The following is a 22,881-nucleotide window of genomic DNA, read 5'->3' as shown; positions in this document are numbered from 1 at the left end:
CCTAGCAAGAGGGAGGGTAGCTGGGAGGCTTCGTACTCACTTCCCCGAAACCATTCCTCTAACCCTCATTCAAATCTCCTGTAAAAGCAGAAGAATCTAAAAAGGTGCTATCAGTGTAATTCCACCGATCGCTTAAGGAATAAATGCCTTGTGTTAGGAGGAAGCAGGCAACCAATAGCTCATGTTAGTTCTGCTGTCCTCAACACAGAAAACCCCCAGGCAGTCAAAACCTATCATATTGGTTTTGTGAGATTAGCCTCTGCAGAACCAGACATGGAGCATGTTAAGGTTGTCCAAATTAATGGTAGGGAATGCGTGGGGCAGAGGGATATAGGGGCTCAGATCTCTCGGGTCCCAAAGGCCAGTATGTTACGTAGCCAAATGGCAGAGATTGTAGAGGTGGGCAAAAGCAGATTCCTCATACCACTAGCCAAAATCCATGTGATTTGGGAAGGTTTGGAAAGTGTTTTGACTGTGGAGGTAATGAAACACCTCCTAGTTGACCTGCTTCTTGGTAATGATTTCTTCCGTGTAGCTCAGGTTAAAGTATTTGCTTGCAGCAGGAGAGAGAGTTTTATGCTGGGACCCTCGAGGGAAAGGGTAAGATCTCAGGAACTGCTGAGAGAATGGGAAAGTCTCCTTGATTCTTCTGCAGCAGGGGGAAGCCACATGCTTCCAATTGGGAGGGTGGTTGAGACCAACTTCTACACTACAGCTGGAGGCAACACCGTCTCAGGAAGGGAGGGGCATGTAATGCCTGCCAGGGAGAGAATTGTCCAGGTTGTTAGCTGCCAGCAAGTTGCAGCTAAATGAGAGACAAACCCCGCTCTAGGGAGCATAGGGAAATGTATCCCAGAGGGGAGCCTAGAAAAGTGGGAGGGAATCTCAGAAACCACTGAGGTGGGTGAGGATTCCTGTGACTCTGTCACACGGGGAAGCAGTTTGCTTCGAAGTCTGGGAGGGGCTGAGACTAGCTCCTTTCAAGCAGAAGGCAATATGCCCTCAGGAGCAGGAGCAGGGGCAGGAGAGGGGTTGTCAGTGATTGCACAGACAATCCAGGAAGTTTTTGGAGAGTGTTGGGGACAACTTCCTGGTGCAAGTGCTGGAGGAACCAACTAGGGGAAGAGCTCTTCTTGACCTGCTGCTCACAAACAGGGAAGGATTAGTAGGGGAAGCAAAAGTGGATGGGAACCTGGGAGGCAGTGACCATGAGATGGTCAAGTTCAGGATCCTGACAAAAGGAAGAAAGGAGAGCAGCAGAATATGGAGCCTGGACTTCAGAAAAGCAGACGTTGACTCCCTCAGGGAACTGATGGGCAGGATCCCCTGGGAGAACAACATGAAGGGGAAAGGAGTCCAGGAGAGTTGGCTGTATTTTAAAGAATCTTTATCGAGGTTGCAGGAACAAACCATCCCGATGTGTAGAAAGAATAGTAAATATAGCAGGCGACTAGCTTGGCTTAACAGTGAAATCCTTGCTGATCTTAAACACAAAAAAGAAGCTTACAAGAAGTGGAAGATTTGACAAATGACCAGGGAGGAGTATGAAAACTATTGCTCAGGTATACAGGAGTGAAATCAGGAAGGCCAAATCACACTTGGAGTTGCAGCTAGCCAGGGATGTTAAGAGCAACAGGAAGGGTTTCTTCTGGTATGTTAGCAACAAGAAGAAGGTCAAGGAAAGTTTGGGCCCCTTACTGAATGGGGGAGGCAGCCTAGTGACACAGGATGTGGAAAAGCTGAAGTACTCAATGCTTTTTTTTTTTTTGCCTGTGTCTTCACGAACAAGGTCAGCTCCCAGACTACTGTACTGGGCAGCACAGTTTGGGGAGGAGATGACCAGCCCTCTATGGAGAAAGAAGTGGTTCGGGACTATTTAGAAAAGCTGGACAAGCACAAGTCCATGGGGCTGGATGCGCTGCATCCGAGGGTGCTAAAAGAGTTGGTGGATGTGATTGTAGAGCCATTGGCTATTATCTTTGAAAATTCATGGCGATCGGGGGAGGTCCCAGATGACTGGAAAAAGGCTAATGTAGTGCCCATCTTTAAAAAAGGAGGAGGAGGAAGATCTGGGGAACTACAGGCCAGTCAGCCTCACCTCAGTCCCTGGAAAAATCATGGAGCAGATCCTCAAGGAATCAATTTTGAAGCACTTCGAGGAGAGGAAAGTGATCAGGAACAGTCAGCATGGATTCACCAAGGGCAAGTCATGCCTTACTAACCTAATTGCCTTCCATGATGAGATAACTGGCTCTGTGGATGAGGGGAAAGCAGTGGACGTGTTATTCCTTGACTTTAGCAAATCTTTTGATACAGTCTCCCACAGTATTCTTGCTAGCAAGTTAAAGAAGTATGGCCTGGATGAATGGACTATAAGGTGGATAGAAAGCTTGCTAGATCATTGGGCTTAACAGGTAGTGATCAATGGCTCCATGTCTAGTTGACAGCCGGTATAAAACGGAGTGCCCAAGACTTGGTCCTGGGGCCGGTTTTGTTCAATATCTTCATAAATGATCTGGAGGATGGCGTGGATTTCACCCTCAGCAAGTTTGCAGATGATACTAAACTAGGCGGAGAGGTAGATACGCTGGAGGGTAGGTATAGGATACAGAGGGACCTAGACAAATTAGAGGATTGGGCCAAAAGAAATCTGATGAGGTTTAACAAGGACAAGTGCAGAGTCCTGCACTTAGGATGGAAGAATCCAATGCACCGCTACAGACTAGGGACCGAATGGCTCAGCAGCAATTCTGCAGAAAAAGACCTAGGGGTTACAGTGGACGAGAAGCTGGATATGAGTCAACAGTGTGCCCTTGTTGCCAAGAAGGCCAATGGCATTTTGGGATGTATAATTAGGGGCATTGCCAGCAGATCGAGGGACGTGATCGTTCCCCTCTATTCCACACTGGTGAGGCCTCATCTGGAGTCCTGTGTCCAGTTTTGGGCCCCACACTACAAGAAGGATGTGGAAAATTTTGGAAAGAGTCCAGCGGAGGGCAACAAAAATGATTAGGGGACTGGAACACATGACTTATGAGGAGAGGCTGAGGGAACTGGGGATGTTTAGTCTATGGAAGAGAAGAATGAGGGGGGATTTGATAGCTGCTTTCAACTGCCTGAAAGGGGGTTCCAAAGAGGATGGCTCTAGACTGTTCTCAGTGGCAGCAGATGACAGAACAAGGAGTAATGGTCTCAAGTTGCAGTGGGGGCGATTTAGGTTGGATATTAGGAAAAACTTTTTCACGACGAGGGTGGTGAAACACTGGAATGCGTTACCTAGGGAGGTGGTGGAATCTCCTTCCTTAGAAGTTTTTAAGGTCAGAGAAAGAGGTGGTGGAGGTTACCCCAATGAATGTCCCAGTTTTTCAGGATGCTATTTCTGATATGTTTTTGAAAAGTAACTGTCTCTCTTTACATCAAGATGCACCTCTGAAAACAAAGGAGTTGAGACAAGAAAATGCCAGGTGTTGGTTTGTGAGAATACAAATGACCCAATGGGCAGAGAGGGGGGTGTTTTCCCCAGGCTGGTGAGACACAGAGAACAATTATGGGAAAGCTGCTGGGAAAAGGTGCATCTGATCAAAGAGTAAACACAACTCACCCAGAGGGTACAGAGCACAGCCCTCTAGGAGGCAGAGAAGGACTCAGTGCTGGGAGTGGGAAACACAGGGTAACCCCAAAAAGGGAGCTGGATTTTTTGTATATGTACAATCCTAGGGTTGGGAGACAGCTCCCTGAAGGGGCCAGTCAATATGCACGATCCCCCTAAATTCTTATCTTGCCAGACCCTGAGGTACCAAAATTCCAGAAACATAATTAAAATAAGAACCCAGGCAGAGGGGAACACTGGAGGGAAAGAAAAGCCAGTGACTGATTACGTGGGAGAGAGTCAAAGGACACCATGGGTAATGAACAAACCAACCTCAAACCAGACTATCTGAACAGAGGACGTGGTATCATAAAGATACTTGTAAATGCACATCTGTGATAAAATTTTTGGTATTAATGTAAAGTTTTGAGGATAAGAATTTTCACATGGATGTTAAACCTTATGGTAATGCTAGTTCTCAGTTCATACATGTAAACAGATTTAAAGCTTATCTCAGCAGAGAAATCATAACAGACCTGGTTTGCTGTGTGAGTGAAAGGGGAACCTGAGGCACACTGCCTCATGGCCTTGATGGCTGGATGTTAAGAGAAGTATAACACAAATTGCCTTTGAGATAGTCAGTGGCTATCCCTCTTGCAGTAAACTGAGGGGAAAGGTGTGACATTCTATACCTTAGGGGAGTGTACTGTAACCACCATAGTCCTCATTTTCATATAATCCTGATCTTACATGTAAAGCATGCCTTGTAAGGTATCAGGGAAAGGTTATGATCTGCTGAAAGACATTTCTCTATCCATATATGTGTATCACTAATGCATATGAAGTTATGAGAATTGTGTTGTATGATGGTCACTAAAACATGCTGTAAGTTGGGGAATCAGCCAGATATTAGCTCCCCAGAGGCAACAGCAAGGACAGTAACCAATGCCTAGTCGGGGTGTCAAACAACCCATTAACAGCCATTGTCCAGCAAGGGAGCTACAATTCAATGACTCATCAGGGGAATTGCACAACCTTGATTTGAGACTCAGTAGTGCCCCCAGACTTGAGTTTTCCAAGCACATGGACTGAGGGTGTAAAACAGACAGAGTGGACACATATGAGGCTTTTCTCCTTCACCCACCTACACTGCAAGCAACTAAGACATTGAGAAGAAAATAAGAGTCCAACAGATGAAAAAACCTGTATATTAAGGAGTGCAATATCCAGTGGGGTGAGAAAAACTGCTTAATCCAGATGTTGCCCAGTCTAATAGGGTTGAGAGTTTTAGACTGTGTGCTTATATTTTATTTCTTTTGGTAACTAACTCTGACTTTTTGTCTATCACCTAAAATCTATCTTTTATACTCAATACATCTGTTGAACTGTTTATCTTTCCCAGTGAGTTTGCCTGAAGTAAATGGTAAATTGCTCAGGTATCAAAGGCTGGTGTATGTCTACTTTCTATTGATGAAGTGGTGAACCAATTAATAAATTAGCTGGTATATTCCTGAGTGCTGGGAGGATTTGGCTCTGCATGATTCATGAAGGGCTCTGGGAGCATTCATGCAATCTAGCAGGGTGTGAGGTCTCCACATGTGGTTATGCTGAGTGATAACAGCACCTGGAGGGGTTGTTGCTGGTCACTAACAAGCATTGTGAGAGACAGCCCAGCCTGGAAAGAGTTCAGGGGGCACCCTGGAGGAAACCTGTCACAATAATAGACAACCCTTTGTTTTCTGCATTACACCATTAATTCTGCAGCAGCTATAGTAGAATTGTTGTGACATAACTGCTCTGAATATTACAAAACTAGAACCATTAAAAATGTACACTAGTCTGTTTTAATAAGGCTTGTGGTGAGATGTCAAGGTTCCTTCCCCACTCTGAACTCTAGGATACAGATGTGGGGACCTGCATGAAAACCTCCTAAGCTTACTTTTACCAGCTTAGGTTAAAACTTCCCCAAGGTACAAATTAATTTTACCCTTTGCCCTTGGAATTTCCACTGCCACCACCAAACTTTAACTGGGTTTACTGGGAAAAGTAGTTTGGACACGTCTTTCCCCCCAAAATCCTCCCAACCCTTGCACCCCACTTCCTGGGGAAGGTTTGGTAAAAATCCTCACCAATTTGCATAGGTGACCACAGACCCAAACCCTTGGATCTTAGAACAATGAAAAAGCATTCAGTTTTCTTACAAGAAGACTTTTAATAGAAGTAAAGGAATCACCTCTGTAAAATCAGGATGGTAGATACCTTACAGGGTAAGTAGATTCAAAACATAGAGAATCCCTCTAGGCAAAATCTTAAGTTACAAAAAAGACACACAGACAGGGATAGTCATTCTATTCAGCACAGCTCTTTTCTCAACCATTTAAAGAAATCATAATCTAACACATACCTAGCTAGATTACTTACTAAAAGTTCTAGGACTCCATTCCTGTTCTGTCCCCAGCAAAAGCAGCATACAGACCCTTTGTTTTTCTCCCTCCTCCCAGCTTTTGAAAGTATCTTGTCTCCTCATTGGTCATTTTGGTCAGGTGCAAGTGAGGTTACCTTTAGCTTCTTAACCCTTTACAGGTGAGAGGATTTTTCCTCTGGCCAGGAGGGATTTTAAAGGGGTTTACCCTTCCCTTTATATTTATGACATGAGTGTATTAGTTGTAGGCGCTATCTGTTCTTACTCGATAAGAGATGATTTTGGCGTCGCAAATGATTCTGTATTGTGAATACCTGTAGAATGTACTGTTTATCACATCACAGCACACATGGCCATTTAGCAAGCCTGGTCTTATGAAGAAATAAATGCTCTTGGAGAAATAACCCTGGTTTTTATATCCTACGTCACTGCCACAATAATGACCCTAAAGTTGCTCTTCAGTGGAAACTAATGCACATTGTTGCAGTGGATTGAACCATTAGAGACTATAGCTTTTAAAAAGGTATTTTAAAAAAAAGTTAGCAAGATTCAGAAAAGGGATTGTATATTTGTGTCTAACTAAAATATATAATAGTTAATCAAATAGTTAACAAATTTTGGAATAGATATTAAATCTTGTGCTTTAGAATTTGAACCACCCTTTAACTGTTAGGAATAAGGAGTATATCTACTTTAAGGGGAAGATTATCCCATATCTGCCTAATGCAAGGTTTCTTTTATCTTTCTCTGAAGCATCTGGTGCTGGCCACTGTTGAAGACAGGACACTGGACTTGGTCTATGGCCATGGTCCAATATGGTAATTCCTGTGTCCCCTCTTTGCAACCCAGGTTTGCAGTGCTGACACCTGCTGTTTTTCAATTATGTCCCTTCTAACTAATGGGGTTGTGTTTTATTTTGTTTTTGTTAACAGGTGAAGTTGAGTGGAAAGATAGATCACTCTGCAGACATTATTTTAATCGACCGTAGCCTCCTTGTTACAACAATAGGTGAAACAGTCCTCAGGTAAGAATTTGACTTTGAGACACAAGAGACTTGCCAGCTGGAAGAATCTTGTTCAGTGGTGGACCAAAGATTCAGCTAACTCTAGAGTGCCTTTGCTTTCATATTATTCATCTAAGATAGAAAATTTATATTTTCTGTTTGTTACTCATTGTTTCTCGTTCTTCAAAATAATGAGCTGAAGCCTGTTTAATATTGTTGAATCCCTAAAAGTTTTCACATGCTTTCCTTTCTCCCATGGAATCCATATTTTATCTTCTGATATCATCTGACCTCTTACCTCTCAAATTCCAGCCTTCACTTTGCCTTTGTCTGTTTCTTTCTCTGGAAAAGTAGAGTCCTTTGATTTTGTGCAGGGAGAGGATGGCCAGTTTCTTCTTCCCAACTTGTTGGCTGATTCTTATGGCAGCATACACATCAACAGTGGAAAAATGGACTCTTGTGCGCTCTTGTCAGGAATTCTCTCTTCTTGTCTAGGATAACAGGAGAAGTGCTGTGATGCTTATATACTCTATTCTTTGAAACAGGGTGTAGCGAAGTGGAGACTCACCGGTGCAGCGCCTCCTGCTGGTCTTAGGAATTAGCTCAACTTCAGCGCGCCCTCTGCTGGCCAGTGTCTTGCCTGCCTCAGGCCCCCATGTCCCTCCTGGACCCCAGTGCCCATGTACCTCAGGGTTCTGCCCCAGCAGTACCCCACTCTCTGAGTCTCCCCTCCCAGGGGAACCCCCAACCCTCTAAGCCCACCTTGCCTCAGTGGCTACAGCCAGTCATCATCTAGCCCCCACTCACTGGGGCAGACTGCAGTCTGTAATGGCCACTCATCATTGGCAGGGTGTTAGGACCAGCTGCCGCTGCCTATTCCCAGGCTGCCCTTCTGCAGCCCCAGTACCTTTGTAGGCGTTCACCAAGGCCTGCAGCCTAGGGATTTACCAGGCTGGAGCTCCCCAGCTCCCTTTACCCTTCCCCAGCACTGCTCCACTTCAGCTACCTTGCTCCCAGACAGCTAGCCCTTCCCACTACAGTGCTAGAGTAAGACTCCTTAAGCTCCTGGGCCCCAGCCCTCTTATCAGGGCCAGCTGGGCCCTAATTGAGCTGGCCACAGCTGTGGCTGCTTCCCCAATCAGCCTAGCTTGGCTGCTTTTAACCCCTGTTCTCCAGGAGTGGGGCAGCCGCTTTACTACTGTGTTGAAATATTCTGTGTGCTTTTATTTCTTTGTATTTTAAGAATATGTTCTCTTTCCTTTTGGATTTCTAACCTCATTGCAACTGGGTCATCCTTTAACACAGAATCATAGAATATCAGGGTTGGAAGGGACCTCAGGAGGTCATCTAGTCCAACCCTCTGCTCAAAGCAGAACCAATCCCCAATTAAATCATCCCAGCCAGGGCTTTGTCAAGCCTGACCTTAAAAACTTCTAAGGAAGGAGATTCCACCACCTCCCTAGGTAACACATTCCAGTGTTTCACCACCCTCGTCGTGAAAAAGTTTTTCCTAATATCCAGCTTAAATCTCCCCCACTGCAACTTGAGACCATTACTCCTTGTTCTGTCACCTGCTACCACTGAGAACAGTCTAGAGCCATCCTCTTTGGAACCTCCTTTCAAGTAGTTGAAAGCAGCTATCAAATCGCCCTTCATTCTTCTCTTCCATAGACTAAACATCCCCAGTTCCCTCAGCCTCTCCTCATAAGTCATGTGTTCCAGTCCCCTAATCATTTTTGTTGCCCTCCGCTGGACTCTTTCCAATTTTTCCACATCCTTCTTGTAATGCGGGGCCCAAAACTGGACACAGGACTCCAGATGAGGCCTCACCAGTGTGGAATAGAGGGGAACGATCACGTCCCTCGATCTGCTGGCAATGCCCCTAATTATACATCCCAAAATGCCATTGGCCTTCTTGACAACAAGGGCACACTGTTGACTCATATCCAGCTTCTCGTCCACTGTAACCCCTAGGTCTTTTTCTGCAGAACTGCTGCCGAGCCATTCGGTCTCTAGTCTGTAGCGGTGCATGGGATTCTTCCATCCTAAGTGCAGGACTCTGCACTTGTCCTTGTTAAACCCCATCAGATTTCTTTTGGCCCAATCCTCTAATTTGTCTAGGTCTCTCTGTATCCTATCCCTACCCTCCAGCGTATCTACCTCTCCTCCTAGTTTAGTGTCATCTGCAAACTTGCTGAGGGTGCAATACACACCATCCTCCAGATCATTTATGATCTGTATTACTGTATAACATCTGTATTACTTCTTTATATTTGCATTTCATTAATATCAATGGAATGCCAAGATGGGGAATGTATGTTCAGCAGCATAAGAGGTACACTTTTCTTGAACTTAGGCTTGCTAGTATGATCAGCCAGTCACCTGGTTAATTTTGGGAGAATGGTAGTAAAGACCCAGCACCATTTTCTAATTGGCAGGGAAGGCATTTGGCTTCAGTGCTTTGTTCCAGAAAATCCCCCTTGAATTCAAAGGGTTGTTAGCAGTTAATGGTAATGGGGAGCATTTTAAAAAAGATGGAGAACCATGAGATGGAAAGTAAAAGGATATCCAAGCCCCTCTGTATAAATGAGGCCGTTTGTTTCCAAATCTTTTTTCATACATGATATCAGAAAACAGAGTAAATAATAAGTTAAAGGAAAAAGTAAGATTGTAAGGAGATAAGTTAAAAAATGAGTGAAAGTTAATAAGCGGCTTTTGCACATTCCACATACTAGTTGGTCTCCAACCTTTTAAAGCAAAGATCACTTTTTGAATTTAAGTGCAACCCAGGATCTACCTCAAAGAAAATGTAGAAATAACAGTAATCACACAAACCCAAACACCCGTGCCTCGCCCCCTGCCCAGCCCCTTCTCTGAGGCCCCGCCCTGCTAACTCCATCCCCCCCCCCTCCGTCATTTGCTGTCTTCCACCCTCACTCACTTTCATTGGGCTGGGACAGCGGGTTGGGGTGTGGGAAGGGGTGCAGGTTCTGGGTGGGGGCAGAGGGGTTTGGAGTGTGGAAGGTGCTCTGGGTTGAGCCTCGGGCAGGGAGTTTGGATGCAGCAGGGGGCTCAGGGCTGGGGCAAGAGGTTGGGGCGCAGGATGTGGGCTCTGGGAGGGGGCTAGGGCTGGGGGTTGGGGTGCAGGAGGTGTTCGGGGTGTGGGCTCCAGACAGGAACCACTTACCTCAGGCGGTTCCCAGGTGGCGGCGCAGTGGGGCTAAGTCAGCCTCCTTGCCTGCCTTGGCCCTGCGCCACTCCTGGAAGCAGCCAGCATGTCTGGCAGTGGCTCCTGGGGTGGGAGGGGCAGGTGGCGCCGCGTGCTGCCCCCATCCGCAGGCACCATCCCTGCAACTCCCATTGGCCACAGTTCCCTATGGCCAATGGGAGCAGCGGTGCTGGTGTCTGCAGGCGAGGGCAGCGTGTGAAGACCCCCTGACCCCTCCCCCAGGGGCCGCAGCAATGTGTCGGCCACTTTCAGGAGCAGCGCGGGGCCAGGGCAGGCAGGGAACCTGCCTTAGCCCTGCTCTGCCTCTGGACTTAGAGGCTGATCTCCCGATTTGGCTGCAGGAGCGTTGGCAACCCTAGACTGAGACAGATCTACTGTCAGAGGCACCACGGTCAACCAGCTGATCACGATCTACCGGTTGGTGACCACTGCCAGACAGCTGCTGGCAGTTTCATTTTAGAATGAAATGATCTGGGTATTCCAGTAATAGAAAATGTGTGCCCTGCATTGTATCCTATTGAATCTCTTCAGTCAAACATCTGGAAGGCTATCACTTTTTAAAAGCCCCTTGTTTTCTGTGCACTTAGGTTCTGGGATTTAGAGCGGAGTGAGAATTATGTGCTCTTTCTAGATGTGCAGCTTGGCTTTGAAGTAGGGGAATGTTTAAACTCTGTCTCTTACTGCACTGTTAAAGGTAAGAAACCCTATGAGAACTGTGATCCTTAGCTCATAAATCTTGTTGTGAAATGTCTGTCTTTGGTGCTCTGTAGGAATTTTAGTGTAGTTATAGTTTTCATATTACTGTGTCCAGCAGGATACTTTTCAATAGTAACAAATCTGCTGTGGGGACCTTATCTACTATGCGAACACAAATGTGTAGCTGTTTAAACTAAGGTTCTCTCCTGACACAGTTAAAGCACGGTTCAATCTTGAAGCACAGAGGGACTTTAACCCACTTACAGTCATGTGATATTTCTTGCAGTTTCTCCTCAAGGGAGATTCAGGACTGGATTGTTGGTATCTAGTCAATATGGAGAGACATTGGCAGAACTGTATGGGGATGCCTGCATACTGCCTGTCTATAGTGTTGCAAGTCTTTTATTTTCATGAGCACAACTCTGACTGTTGGATTACAAATTAAACCAGACTTTGGTTATTTTTTACCTCATTTAATGTTTGTTGTTTTTTCTGAACTTGATTTGAAATATAGAACAACTTTATTAATGGCAGGTCTCCTAGCAGCTGGTACCAATAAAGGGAGAATAGCTATGTGGAAGAAAGCATCAGTGTCCAATCAGAGCACATGGGTGTTGGAGGGAAAGGACAGATGGAAGCTTCAGACCCCTACAGAGCTGGAGGGGAATATCACTCAGATAAAGGTAAATCTGGGTTGAGTTGATCTCTTTCCCCTTTAGGATTGTTTGCTGTCAGAGAAAAGTGTTGGTGAATCTTTCTAATACTCTGCATATTCCCTGTATCCTATGGTTTTCAAATACTAGAATTAGGAAGAGAAGAGTGTCAGACAAAGTAGCCTAAATATAATACTTTGCATTTCTTTGACACTTTCTATCTGAGGCTCTTACAGCACTTTACAAATAATAAGTTAATGTGTCTTTTTGTGAAATAGGTAAATATTATCCTCTTTTATAAAAGATGTGTAAACTGGCAGAGACTAAGGCCCAGATTTTTAAAGGTAATTTGGCATTGCTGTGTTCAGTGTTAAAATGCCTAACTTATTTAGGAGCCTAAGGGTAGGTCTACACTACCTGTAGGATTGGCGGGTAGCAATTGATATATCAGAGGTCGATTTATCGCGTCTAGTCTAGACGCGATAAATCGATCCCCGAGCACTCTCCCATCGACTCAGGAACTCCAGCCCTGCGAGAGGCGCAAGCGGAGTTGACGGGGGAGCGGCAGCAGTCGACTCACCGCTGTGAAGATGCTTCGGTAAGTCGATCTAGGTACGTCGACTTCAGCTACGCTATTCTCGTAGCTGAAGTTGTGTACCTTACATCAACTCCCACCCCCTAGTGTAGACCAGGGCTTAATGTCATTTTACGAATGGATCTAGGCACTTAGGAGGCTTAATCTCAGACTGTCAATGGGATTTTGGCTCCGAAGTGCCTAGATCCCTTTTGAAAATGCATTAGACTCCTAAATCAGTTAGCTGAGCACCACAATACCTAAATACCTTTTAAAAATCTGGGGATAGGTTACATGCCCAAGGTCACACAGTACATCAGTGACAGATCTAGGATTAGAACTTGGGATATAGACTCCTAGCTGTGTGATTTGACCACAGACCCATCCTTCCCCTCCAAATTGGAGACAAAGAACTCACACGAGGACTCCAGATATTTTCCGAGATTTTCCTCCTAATGTTTATAATTTCTCATTATTGCAATGCCTTGAAATTACTTCATCCTAAAGCACATGTTGGAACATACTCTTGCAAATTTGCCAAAATTGCTATTACAGAATTGTTATTTCTGTATAAAATCCTGTATGGACATTCTTATTCTGGAATGAGAATGTCCACATGGGCATTTATATCAAAATAACTATTCTGGAATAATGATTTTGGAACAGCTAATTTGGTAAATTTTCAGGTGTGGATGTACTCTGGGATAAATAAATTTCTCAAAAAATAGCGAAGTATTCTGCTGGATATTCCTCACTTGTTTGTTTTTCTCCTCCAGTTCTCCTCCAGTACTTGACAGGGTTGGGATGCTTCTAGGGTAACACTCTTGAGAGCAGTTAGGCACGTGCCATCTAGTAAAGAGGGAGTTGATATATTGTCCTCTACCCAACCATCTCTATTTTTATGTCTTATTGGTCAGAAAATCCATTTGATTCAGCATCCTGATCTGGCTTTCTGGCCCAGGAAAACAGGAAAGCTTTTGCTTTCAGATCCTTCTGTGATATTTTTTCAGCCTTCAGTTTTCAAATTTGTATCTTTTTGATTTTTTAAAAAATCAGTAACAACTTTAATATATAATATTATTTTGTTGCCCTGTTTTAACTTGTGAGGAACAGCCCCCCACGCTCTTTTTGTTTGTTTGTTTAGGAACGGGGGAGTCAGTCATGAATGTATCTGACTCTTTGCAGGGGAAGGAGGTCTGAGATTTCTTTCTGCTTGTTTCACTTTTTAGAATGAAAAGTATATAACATAAATAGCAATGGCAGTTGCATGCTCTAGGTAAGAATCAGGTCATAAGAACAGCCATTCTTGGTCAGACCAAAGGTTCATTTAGCCCAGTATCCTGTCTTCCGACAGTGGCCAATGCCATATGCTTCAAAGGGAATGAACAGAACAAGTAATCATCAAGTGATCCATCCCCGTTGCCCATTCCTAGCTTCTGGCAAAACCGAGGCTAGGGATACCACCCCTGCGCATCCTGGCTCATAGCCATTGATGGACCTATCCTCCATGAGTTTATCTAGTTCTTGACTTTCAGACTGTCAAATCCCTATCTCTGACAGACATGCGCAGTGTGTCCACTGTCTCGGCGAGACTCACATCCCTCAAAAGTCTACTGTGATGGGGTGTACAAACACCACACTGGCAATAGGGGTTTAAGGGATTACTTTGGGCTCAGCCAACCCTGCCTCACCACACTTGCAGCAAATGCTCCATCTGCTGGAGGAATTAAAAGGAAGGCAATTAGCACATTTGGGGGTAGAGCTGGAGGTGAGCAGACCTGCAGCCCACAGCTCCAGCAGTGCAGAGCAGAGGGAAGCCTAAGACTCTGACACAGCTGCCTAAAGGTCCCTCCTTGAGGGAAGGGAGAACCCACCCCAGAGACAACCAGAGAGGGAAGTATCCTGTGGACCTTGAACATTGGTGTCCCCCTCTTATTTATTGTGGTTTGGATTTCCTCACCAGGGGAAAGCCTTGGACTAAGCTGACCCTGGGGGGGACAAAACGAAGAGGCCCAGGGAGGACAGCATTAAGCAGCCTTGGTTGCCAGACTACTGGTAGCCCAAAGGGCCCTGGTTTGGAGTCTGGTGGAGTGAGAGGGCCCGGGCTCCCCTCCTGACAACCCCCTTGGGAGTCACGAGCTGCAGCCATGACTACTAGGCCACATTCCCCAACAAGTCCCCAAGTTAGAACCATTACATGTCCACACTGCCGTAATCTAAGGACCAGAACAAGAAAAGTGAGGGACCTTCAACTTAAGCTCCTTATGATGGAGAAATCTCTCTGAGACCTGCTTTGGACCCTGAGTCGAGGACTCGCCAACAGTTGCCATTAGCAGCCTCTGACAGAGGTCCTGCCTCAACAGCCCCTACAAAAGAGACTTTATCCAAGAAGGCTACAAAAAAGCAGACTGATTTCACTGCAACAGGAATTGGTTAAGAAAAAGCAAGACCCTAACCCCCAAGACTACCTTGGTGCCAATGGCAGCAGGCACGTTGGCGTCCAAGACACCGGGACCTTCCGGTATCACGAGTTCCCAGAGAGCGAAAGACCCTAAGTGGGCAAGCTTGGACCGAGGCTCACAGGGCAAAGTAAAACCCTCCACCTCAGTACCCACAGAGCCAAAAAGACACTCTGCACTGGGCAGTGCAATGACGCCACCTGTGGTACTTACACAGCACAACACAAGATCCTTGGCACTGGCTGCTACTACTCACACTCCCGTACCACTGCAGCACCGACATCGGTACCAGCATTCACGGTACTGTACCATTTCCTAAGACATACAGAGCTACTGGTCTCTTCAATGCTGGAGTTCCTGCTCCTCGGTACTGATGGCACTCCAAATCAGTAGGTACTGAGCCCCCTGACCACACCACCTAGATCGGCTCCCACTCTTTCCAGTGATGATGATAGGGACGAAGGGGAAATATATGCACCTCATCACTCTTCACCCAAACCAGAACCATCCCACCAAACAGAATACCACTCACCTTTAGAGGCACATAGCTGGTGTGGGCACCCATTGGCGCTGCTTCGCATGCCATTCCCACCAAATTGGCCCTACTGGAACCCCTTGGCAGTATGCAGGGCACAACATCTCAAGCCCCCAAGCCCACTAAGATCTAGAGTACCACAATTTCCATCATCACCTATATCAGGACCCTCAGAAACACAGGAGGAGGTGAATGAGGAAACTGAAGAAATCTCAGACCAGGAAGCCTTACCACCAGTGAACCTGTCATCTTCATCACTGGATGAAACTATAATGCCGCCACCTCCCTGCAGGAGATGACTTCAGACAATTCCAGGAACTCTTCAGAAGGGTGGCAGAGTCCTTGGACATACCCCTAGAAGAGGTACCTGAATCTCAGCATAAACTACAATACATACTTCAGTAACACTATCTTTGCCTAGGAAGATGTCTGATTAATGGTGCTATTATGGAGCCTGCCAAAACCATCTGGCAGACACAAGCAACAGCACCTCCCTCATACAAAAGATCAGACAAGAAATACTATGTGCCATCTAAAGGAGTGGAGTTCTTGTTCACACACTCCACGCCAAACTCACTAATGGTGGAGGCAGTTAAATGAGAGGGGAAAGCAACACCATACTAGAACAACCCTGTATGACAGAGAATGGAAGAGGTTAGTGGGATGTTGCACTCCATATGTTTTACGGAAATATGCTTCTGAATATATTCCTCCTATTTGTATGCATGTATCATTCTTGTATCTGAAGCTAGAAATATGAAGTATAAATCTGAGGTCCTATTGTAATTATGCAAAGTGTGGGCCATTAATGGTGGTTTAGAATGTTGATGGCTCCCATTGACTAGGACAATTGGTTGTAAATGGTTTATTTACCTGCACGCCTTCCTGTGTATATGTGGGCCAACCCAGGAAGAATGGAGACTAGAGGTCTTACAGTGACATGTGATCATGTCACATGATACTGGAATCCATCTTAATCCTTGTACTATTCCATTGATGAGGCGGGGCTGGGAACAAGCACAGACAAAAGATTCCTGTCTTGTGCCAAAGCTATAAAAGGGGGTGGAGCAGGACGAAAGGAGCCGCCAGTCATGAGAGAGCCCCTGCTTATCACCTGAGATGTCTGCTGGAACTAACAAAGACTGTACCAGGGGAAAGGATTGGGCCCAGACCAGGAAGGAGTCTAGTTTGTGAAAAAATCTTATTGGAACATCTCTGAGGGTGAGAAATTACCTGTAATCAGTTTCTTAATGTATTAGGCTTAGACTTGCATGTTTTTGCTTTATTTTGCTTGGTGACTTACTTTGTTCTGTTATTACTTGAAACCACTTAAATCATACTTTTTATACTTAATAAAATCACTTTTGTTTATTAATAAACCCAGAGTAAGTTATTAATACCTGGGGAAGCAAACAGCTGTGCATAACTCTCTATCAGTGTTATAGAGGGCGGACAATTTATGAATTTACCCTGTATAAGCTTTATAGAGAGTAAAACAGATTTATTTGGGGTTTGGATCCCATTGGGAACTGGGTGTCTGAGTGCTGGAGGGAGGTAACCTGCTGAGCTGTTTTCAGTTAAATCTTCAGCTTTGGGGGCGTGGACCAGACCCTGTGTCAGTGTTGCAGCAGATTAGCGTGTCTAGCTCAACAAGGCAGGGTTCTGCAGTCCCAATCTGGCAGGGAAAACGGGCTCAGAGGTAATTTTAGCACATCAGGTGACAGTCCCAAGGGGATCTCTGTGACTTAACCCGTCACAGTTAGATCTCTTCAGTCATCGGAAGGTGTATTCATCTGCAAAACGGCAGTTTCATATAGCAATTTTACAAAGCCCTACTGTCAAAATATACACATGTAATTTTTTCAAAAAATGTTGGAATTTATTGACCGCTTACTGGAAGAGAGAAAAAGAACAATTTAACATTGCCGAAACTGGTTATTCCATCCCCTTTATCGCCACCCCACTCTCCCTTCCTGTTCCTATTCAGGGACCACTCTCACAAGTACCTGCTGCAACAGGAAGTAAACCACCTTATACACCTAGGTGCAGGAAATCAGTACAAACAGAGCACAGAGGGAAAGGATTTTACTCACTATTTTCTAACCCAGAAAAAGACAGGCAGGTGGAGACCCATTCTAAGAAAACTCAACAAAAACCCAGCATTTCAAAATGGTGACACTAACAACTATAATTCCAGCGTTAGAAAAGGGCGACTGGCTCTCAGCCCAGGACACATATTTCCATATTACCATCCATCCATCGCACAGAAGATTCCTAAGATTCACCCTGGGAAAACAACACTTCCAATACAAAGTATTACCCTTCAGCTTGTTGACCGCCCCAAGGGTTTTCTCCAAAGTCTTAGCAGTGATGGCGACACACCTCCGCAGACACAGAGTCATGATGTTTCATATCTGGACGACTGCCTCATAAAGGCACCAACACAACATGAAGCAATGAACGCCACTCAGAGTACAATAACCCTTTTCACAAACTTACAGTTACAAATAAACATGCAAAAGTCAACACTGATACCTGTCCAGAAACTGGAATTCATCGGAGTTTGTCCAAACTGTTCAACAGCAACTCTACCTCATAAACGCTTCATCACACTTGTCAGCTTCGTTTCGACAGTGACTGACAACCCACAAACATCTGCCAGAATATGCCTACAACTTCTGGGACATATGTCAGCAACAACGTTTGTCTTCAAACATGCCAGACTACACATGCGATGCCTGCAGGCCTGGCTTCGAACCGTGTACATACCACACAGGCACTGCTTAAGCAGATGTCTTTATAATGCCAAATAAGTTAAAGGATTCCCTAAAATGGTGGACACAATCGAAGAACGTCTGTACAGGAGTCTCATTTCCAACAATGACAATCACCGCGGATGCCTCCCTAATAGGTTGGGGAGTGCATCTACTCAACACAGTCCCAAGGCTGAAGTCCAACAGGCACATAAACTTGCTGGAGCTAAGGGCACTCCGCAGCGCATGCAACCACTTTCTACCTCTAAACAAAAACAAAGCCATCAGGACCCTCACGGACAATGTAGCATGCATGTTTTACATAAACCGCCAATGGGAGGTGGGGTGGCGTGATCCCACTCCCTATGCACAGAGGCAAGAGTGCTCTGGAATTGGTGCATCAGCCACAACATTGACATATCAGCATCTTATCTTCCAGGATGTCAAAACACAACAGCAGATGTGCTAAGTGGAGAGTTCTCACAGAATCCTGAATGGGAAATATACCCTGGAGTTCTACGTATGATGTTCAAGCTATGGGGCTTCCCTGCCATAGACCTCTTTGCAATACCACAGAACACCAAGTGCCCACAATATTGCGCCAGAGCTGGACTGGGACCCCATTCCCTAGGTGATACTCTCCTCATCAACTGGGATACCTTGTTAATGTATGCATTTCCCCCGACCCTACTCTTAACCTGGGTCAGAAACAAGATCAAGAGGGACAAATCCAAAGTCATCCTAATAGCACCTTGTGCCCACCTCAAAAATCTTCCTCTAATACCTCATCTTCTCTCCCAAGATGCAGGAGACATCCACCATCTGAACCTCACAATACTACACCTCAAGGCCTGGCTACTCCATGGCTGAGAGGAAATTAAATGAAATGACCTGTTTGGAGGAAGTAAAAGACATATTACTGCATAGCCGTAGACCAAATATAAGAAAAACATGTATTCATAAGTGGAAATGGTTCAACATATGGTGCCAGGACAAACAAATCATACCAACATCCTCCCCTTTACCAAGGGTACTGGATTACATATTAGAACTAAAAAAACTGGGTCTCTCCACAAGCTGCATCAGGGTACGTTTGGCAGCTATCACAGCTTTCCACAATAAGATGGATTGGGTCACCATATTCGCCCACCCAACAACTAAACATTTCCAAGGAAGTGAGAACGCTTACCCCGAAATAAGGAACCCACCTCCTACATGGGAACTCAACCTGGTATTACGCTGACGTGGGGGAAAACCCTTTGAGCTGCTGGCCACCTGCTCATCACTCCACCAATGAAGGTGGCTTTCCTCATCGTCATTATGTTTGCCAGATGGGTGGGAGAACATGGTGCCCTAATGGCACCCCCCCATACACCACTTTCTTTAAATATAAAGTTACCTTAAAACCACACCCTAAATTCCTAGCCAAGGTTGCCTCCCCCTTTCGTATGAACCAACCCATTTTACTTCCCTATGTTTTTTCCAAAACTGTATGCATACAAAAGAGATAGGCATCACTCCAGACACTGGACATTCAAAGAGCATTAGCTTTCTACATGGAAAGAACAAAAACATTTAGAAACTCACCAAGACTATTTGTCTCTATAACAGAAGGATCAAAAGGGAAAACTATTGCAAAGCAGACTATCTAAGTGGATATCAGGATGCACCTTTGTTATCAAAAGCATCAATTACAAGTCCCAAAGGGAACCCGCACAAACACAGGCACCAACTCTATGGGTGCTCTCGGGCTGGAGCACCCATGGGGAAAAATTAGCAGGTGCTCCGTACCCACTGGCAGCAAAACTCCTCCCGCTCCCACCCCCTCCTCCTACCCTGAGCGCGGCGTCCCTGCTCCTCCCCCTCCCAGCACTTCCCGCCCACCGCCTAACAGCCATTTGGCAGCGCTTAGGACTTTTCTGGAGGGAGGGGGAGGAGTGAGGATGTGGCGTGCTCGGGGGAGGAGCCGGTAAAGAGGCAGGACGGGGATTTGGGGGAAGGGGGGGAATTGGGGCAGGGTGAGGGTGGTGTGGGGGTGGGGTCGAGCACCCATGGGGCAGAGGGGAAGTTGGCGCCTACGCGCACACACTTCCAGCATCCATAGCCTTTCTCATCAATGTCCCCATTATTGACATTTGCAGAGCAGCAACTTGGGCATCTGCCCACATTCACGAAGCACTATGCTATAGAGCAACAGTCATCATCAGATGCTCTGTTTGGACTCTCAGTTTTATCAATCATCACTAATGCAACTCTGAAGCCTGTGCCTTCCACTGAGGGGCACTGCTCCACAGTCACCTAAAGTGGAGCATCCACAGGGATGCTCCTCAAAGAAGAAGAGATGCTTACTCACCTTGTGCAGCAACTGAGATTCTTCAAGATAGTTGTCCCTGTGGGAGCTCCACTACATTCCCTCCTCCCCTCTACTTTGGAGTTTCACGCTAGATTCTCTGCGGTAGAGAAGGAACCGAGGGACGGCTGGTTGCACAGTCCTATTTAACCACCTAGGGTGGCGCATAATGGGGACAGCATGTGCGTGACCCAACTAGGCACTGCTACTACAAATCTCTGATTACAAGCACAGGGCGCAAAGTGGAGCACCCACAGGCGGTTACATAGCACTGTGCATCTTGAAGAACCTCAGTTACTGTACATGGGAGTAACCCTCTCCTCTTGGAATCCTCAGATAATTCCTCTAAAAGGTTTTTACCCACTTTTCCATGAAAAACCGCAGATGAGGCAGAAAGCCATAACAATATATTGAGGCCAAAAGTCAATATCAGCTGAGTTTGGCTCCTGGTCAGATTAATCTTTCAGTTTGTTACAATCTAGTCCAATGGTTTGTGTAGAGAGGTAGATGGGAGAGAGGTAGATGGGAAATACTCACTCTGTAGTCCAGAGGTTCTCAAACTTTAGCAACCTGAGGCCCCGCATTTTGATTTAAAAAATTTTATGGACCCCTAAGCCAGCTTCTAATTTTCTCCAGTAGTGCTCAACCCCCAGTCAGCCCCAGGCCCGCCCCCACTCCACCCCTTTCCCCAAGACCCCACCCCCACCTCTTCTCACCCCCTGCTCCACCCCTGCCCCTCCTCTTTCCGCCCCCTCCCCTGAGCGCGCCCCATCCCCACTCCTTCCTTTCCCTCCCAGTTCCTCCTACACGCTGCTGAACAGCTGTTCTGTGATGTTCAGGAGGCACTGGGAGGGAGAGGGAGGAGTTGATTAGCAGGGCCAGCAGCCCCGGACATAACTTGTAGACCCCCTGGAGTACCCTCGTGGACTCCAGTTTGAGAACTGGACTCTGGACCCCAGTTTGAGAACCACTGCTCTCGTTCATTTATGCTGGAGTATAATAGTATGGTAGCTGTCAATCAGTGCTGTTAATGAAGTACCTTCAGAAATAAAAATGAAAAATAATAAAGCTATAATTTAGCCTTATTTTCCAGATCACAGATTAGGTTATAGTACAATTACCACCATATACAGATATTTAAGTCAATGTTATTAGAATGGTGTAGTCATAGAAACACCCCAAATGTTTTGAATTCAGTGTTATGGTTAAAAACAAACACTTGAAAATCTGAAAATTAAAATGTTCTACCAGTAGCTCAAAAATCCCAGTAAAATGCAGGATCCATGGAGTCTCACCATGTCTCAGAAACTTTTAGCGCTTACAAGTTCTGCAGGACAGAGAGTTTTGGAGCCCAAGAGTGCCTTCTGCTTCTGCAGCACTTATAAATTCTGCAATTTATCCTAACCCATTTGGTATGTCTACTCTGACAGAGTTTCTAAGCCCATCATGGATGCCATACAAGGAACCTGGGAGCTCTGTAATATCTGTGGAGCATTCATGGAATTGTCATACATTTCAAAGAAATATACTTAATAACCCCACAGTGAGTTCACCAAACTTTCCAAGAATAGTTAGATATCAGATCTTATTGAGATCAATAGAATAAACCAAATTTGGAACCCGTGGGCTGAGCTGTTTTTGAGAAATGACTTTTCAAAGAAAGTAAGAAAAATCTTTTGTAATGAAAAACTGATGCAAATTTGACAATGCCTTGTCCAGCCACCCCAAACATTCAGGAAAAAAGTCTCCTGTGATGGGACTAAACATAAGAAACTTCAGGCTTTAAAGTTAGAAACAAGGGACAAAAAGGGGCATATGGCATCAAGCCAGTTACTATCGTAACTATGTATAGATACAGGCTACCATCTGTTAACTGAAATGAATAACTACACAAGTCATCCCAGAGTCAGGTCTTGCATATCATACAAAAGTCCTATTCACCCGGATTTTGGAGTCCCCTAACATGGCCACCACAGCTTTGTTTTCTTTCCCGATCATCATATTATTATTTATATTACTGTAACGACAATTTAGAGGCAGTTTAATGGTCCCAGATGATATACAATTTATCATTTTCTGCTGCAAAGTTTGGCAGGATAAAGTAGAGTTGCAGCAATTTACTGCTGCAGGAAGCTCTGTGTACTAACATTGCACAAGTGGCTTTATTTATTATTGTTAGCTCTTGAGGGCAGGGACCATCTCTTTGTTACAGATTTATAACGTGCGTAGCACAATGGGGCTGGGGCCTTTGGGGGCTACCATAATGTAAATAATAGTTCGTTAATGTACAGCAAACCCATTAGACTTATCTGGAATACTATACCCTGCAAAAACTTAAATGGTATTTAAATAACTGGTCCAAGTAAGCCATAACCAAACTAGTTGACTGTATCTGTTAATAAAGTACAAATGAAGGCCATAGGGAAGCGGTAAGATCTCAGAACTGGGCACTTGAGACGACACACCTCCATTTTGCCATCAAAGCTCTTCTGACATGTGTTGTATTTGAGTGGCTTAAAGAATTGCCTGAAGTACTTGGAAGGTGTCAGTGATGGGCAAGTGCGAACAAATGACTCTTCTACCTTGGGAAGACTCCTGGCTTTACTGTCTGTGAGATC

The 22,881-nt window shown here is 45.4% G+C and overlaps 1 protein-coding gene across 11 annotated transcripts in view; it reads left to right on the top strand.

Moving 5' to 3' along the window:
• IFT140 (intraflagellar transport 140) overlaps positions 1-22,881 on the top strand; it is a 248,909-nt gene that overhangs the window by 67,424 nt on the left and 158,604 nt on the right. For all 11 annotated transcript variants that reach the window (XM_043523716.1, XM_043523717.1, XM_043523714.1 and 8 more), the window contains 3 exons: positions 6,944-7,035; positions 10,831-10,937; positions 11,474-11,622. In XM_043523716.1, the coding sequence (XP_043379651.1) occupies positions 6,944-7,035; positions 10,831-10,937; positions 11,474-11,622 (348 nt within the window). The remainder of the gene's footprint in view (positions 1-6,943; positions 7,036-10,830; positions 10,938-11,473; positions 11,623-22,881) is intronic.

Source organism: Chelonia mydas, chromosome 10, assembly GCF_015237465.2.
Source record: "Chelonia mydas isolate rCheMyd1 chromosome 10, rCheMyd1.pri.v2, whole genome shotgun sequence".
Lineage (NCBI taxonomy): Eukaryota > Metazoa > Chordata > Testudines > Cheloniidae > Chelonia > Chelonia mydas.
Note: the sequence above shows the minus strand (reverse complement) of the source record. Positions and strands in the feature narration are given on the sequence as shown.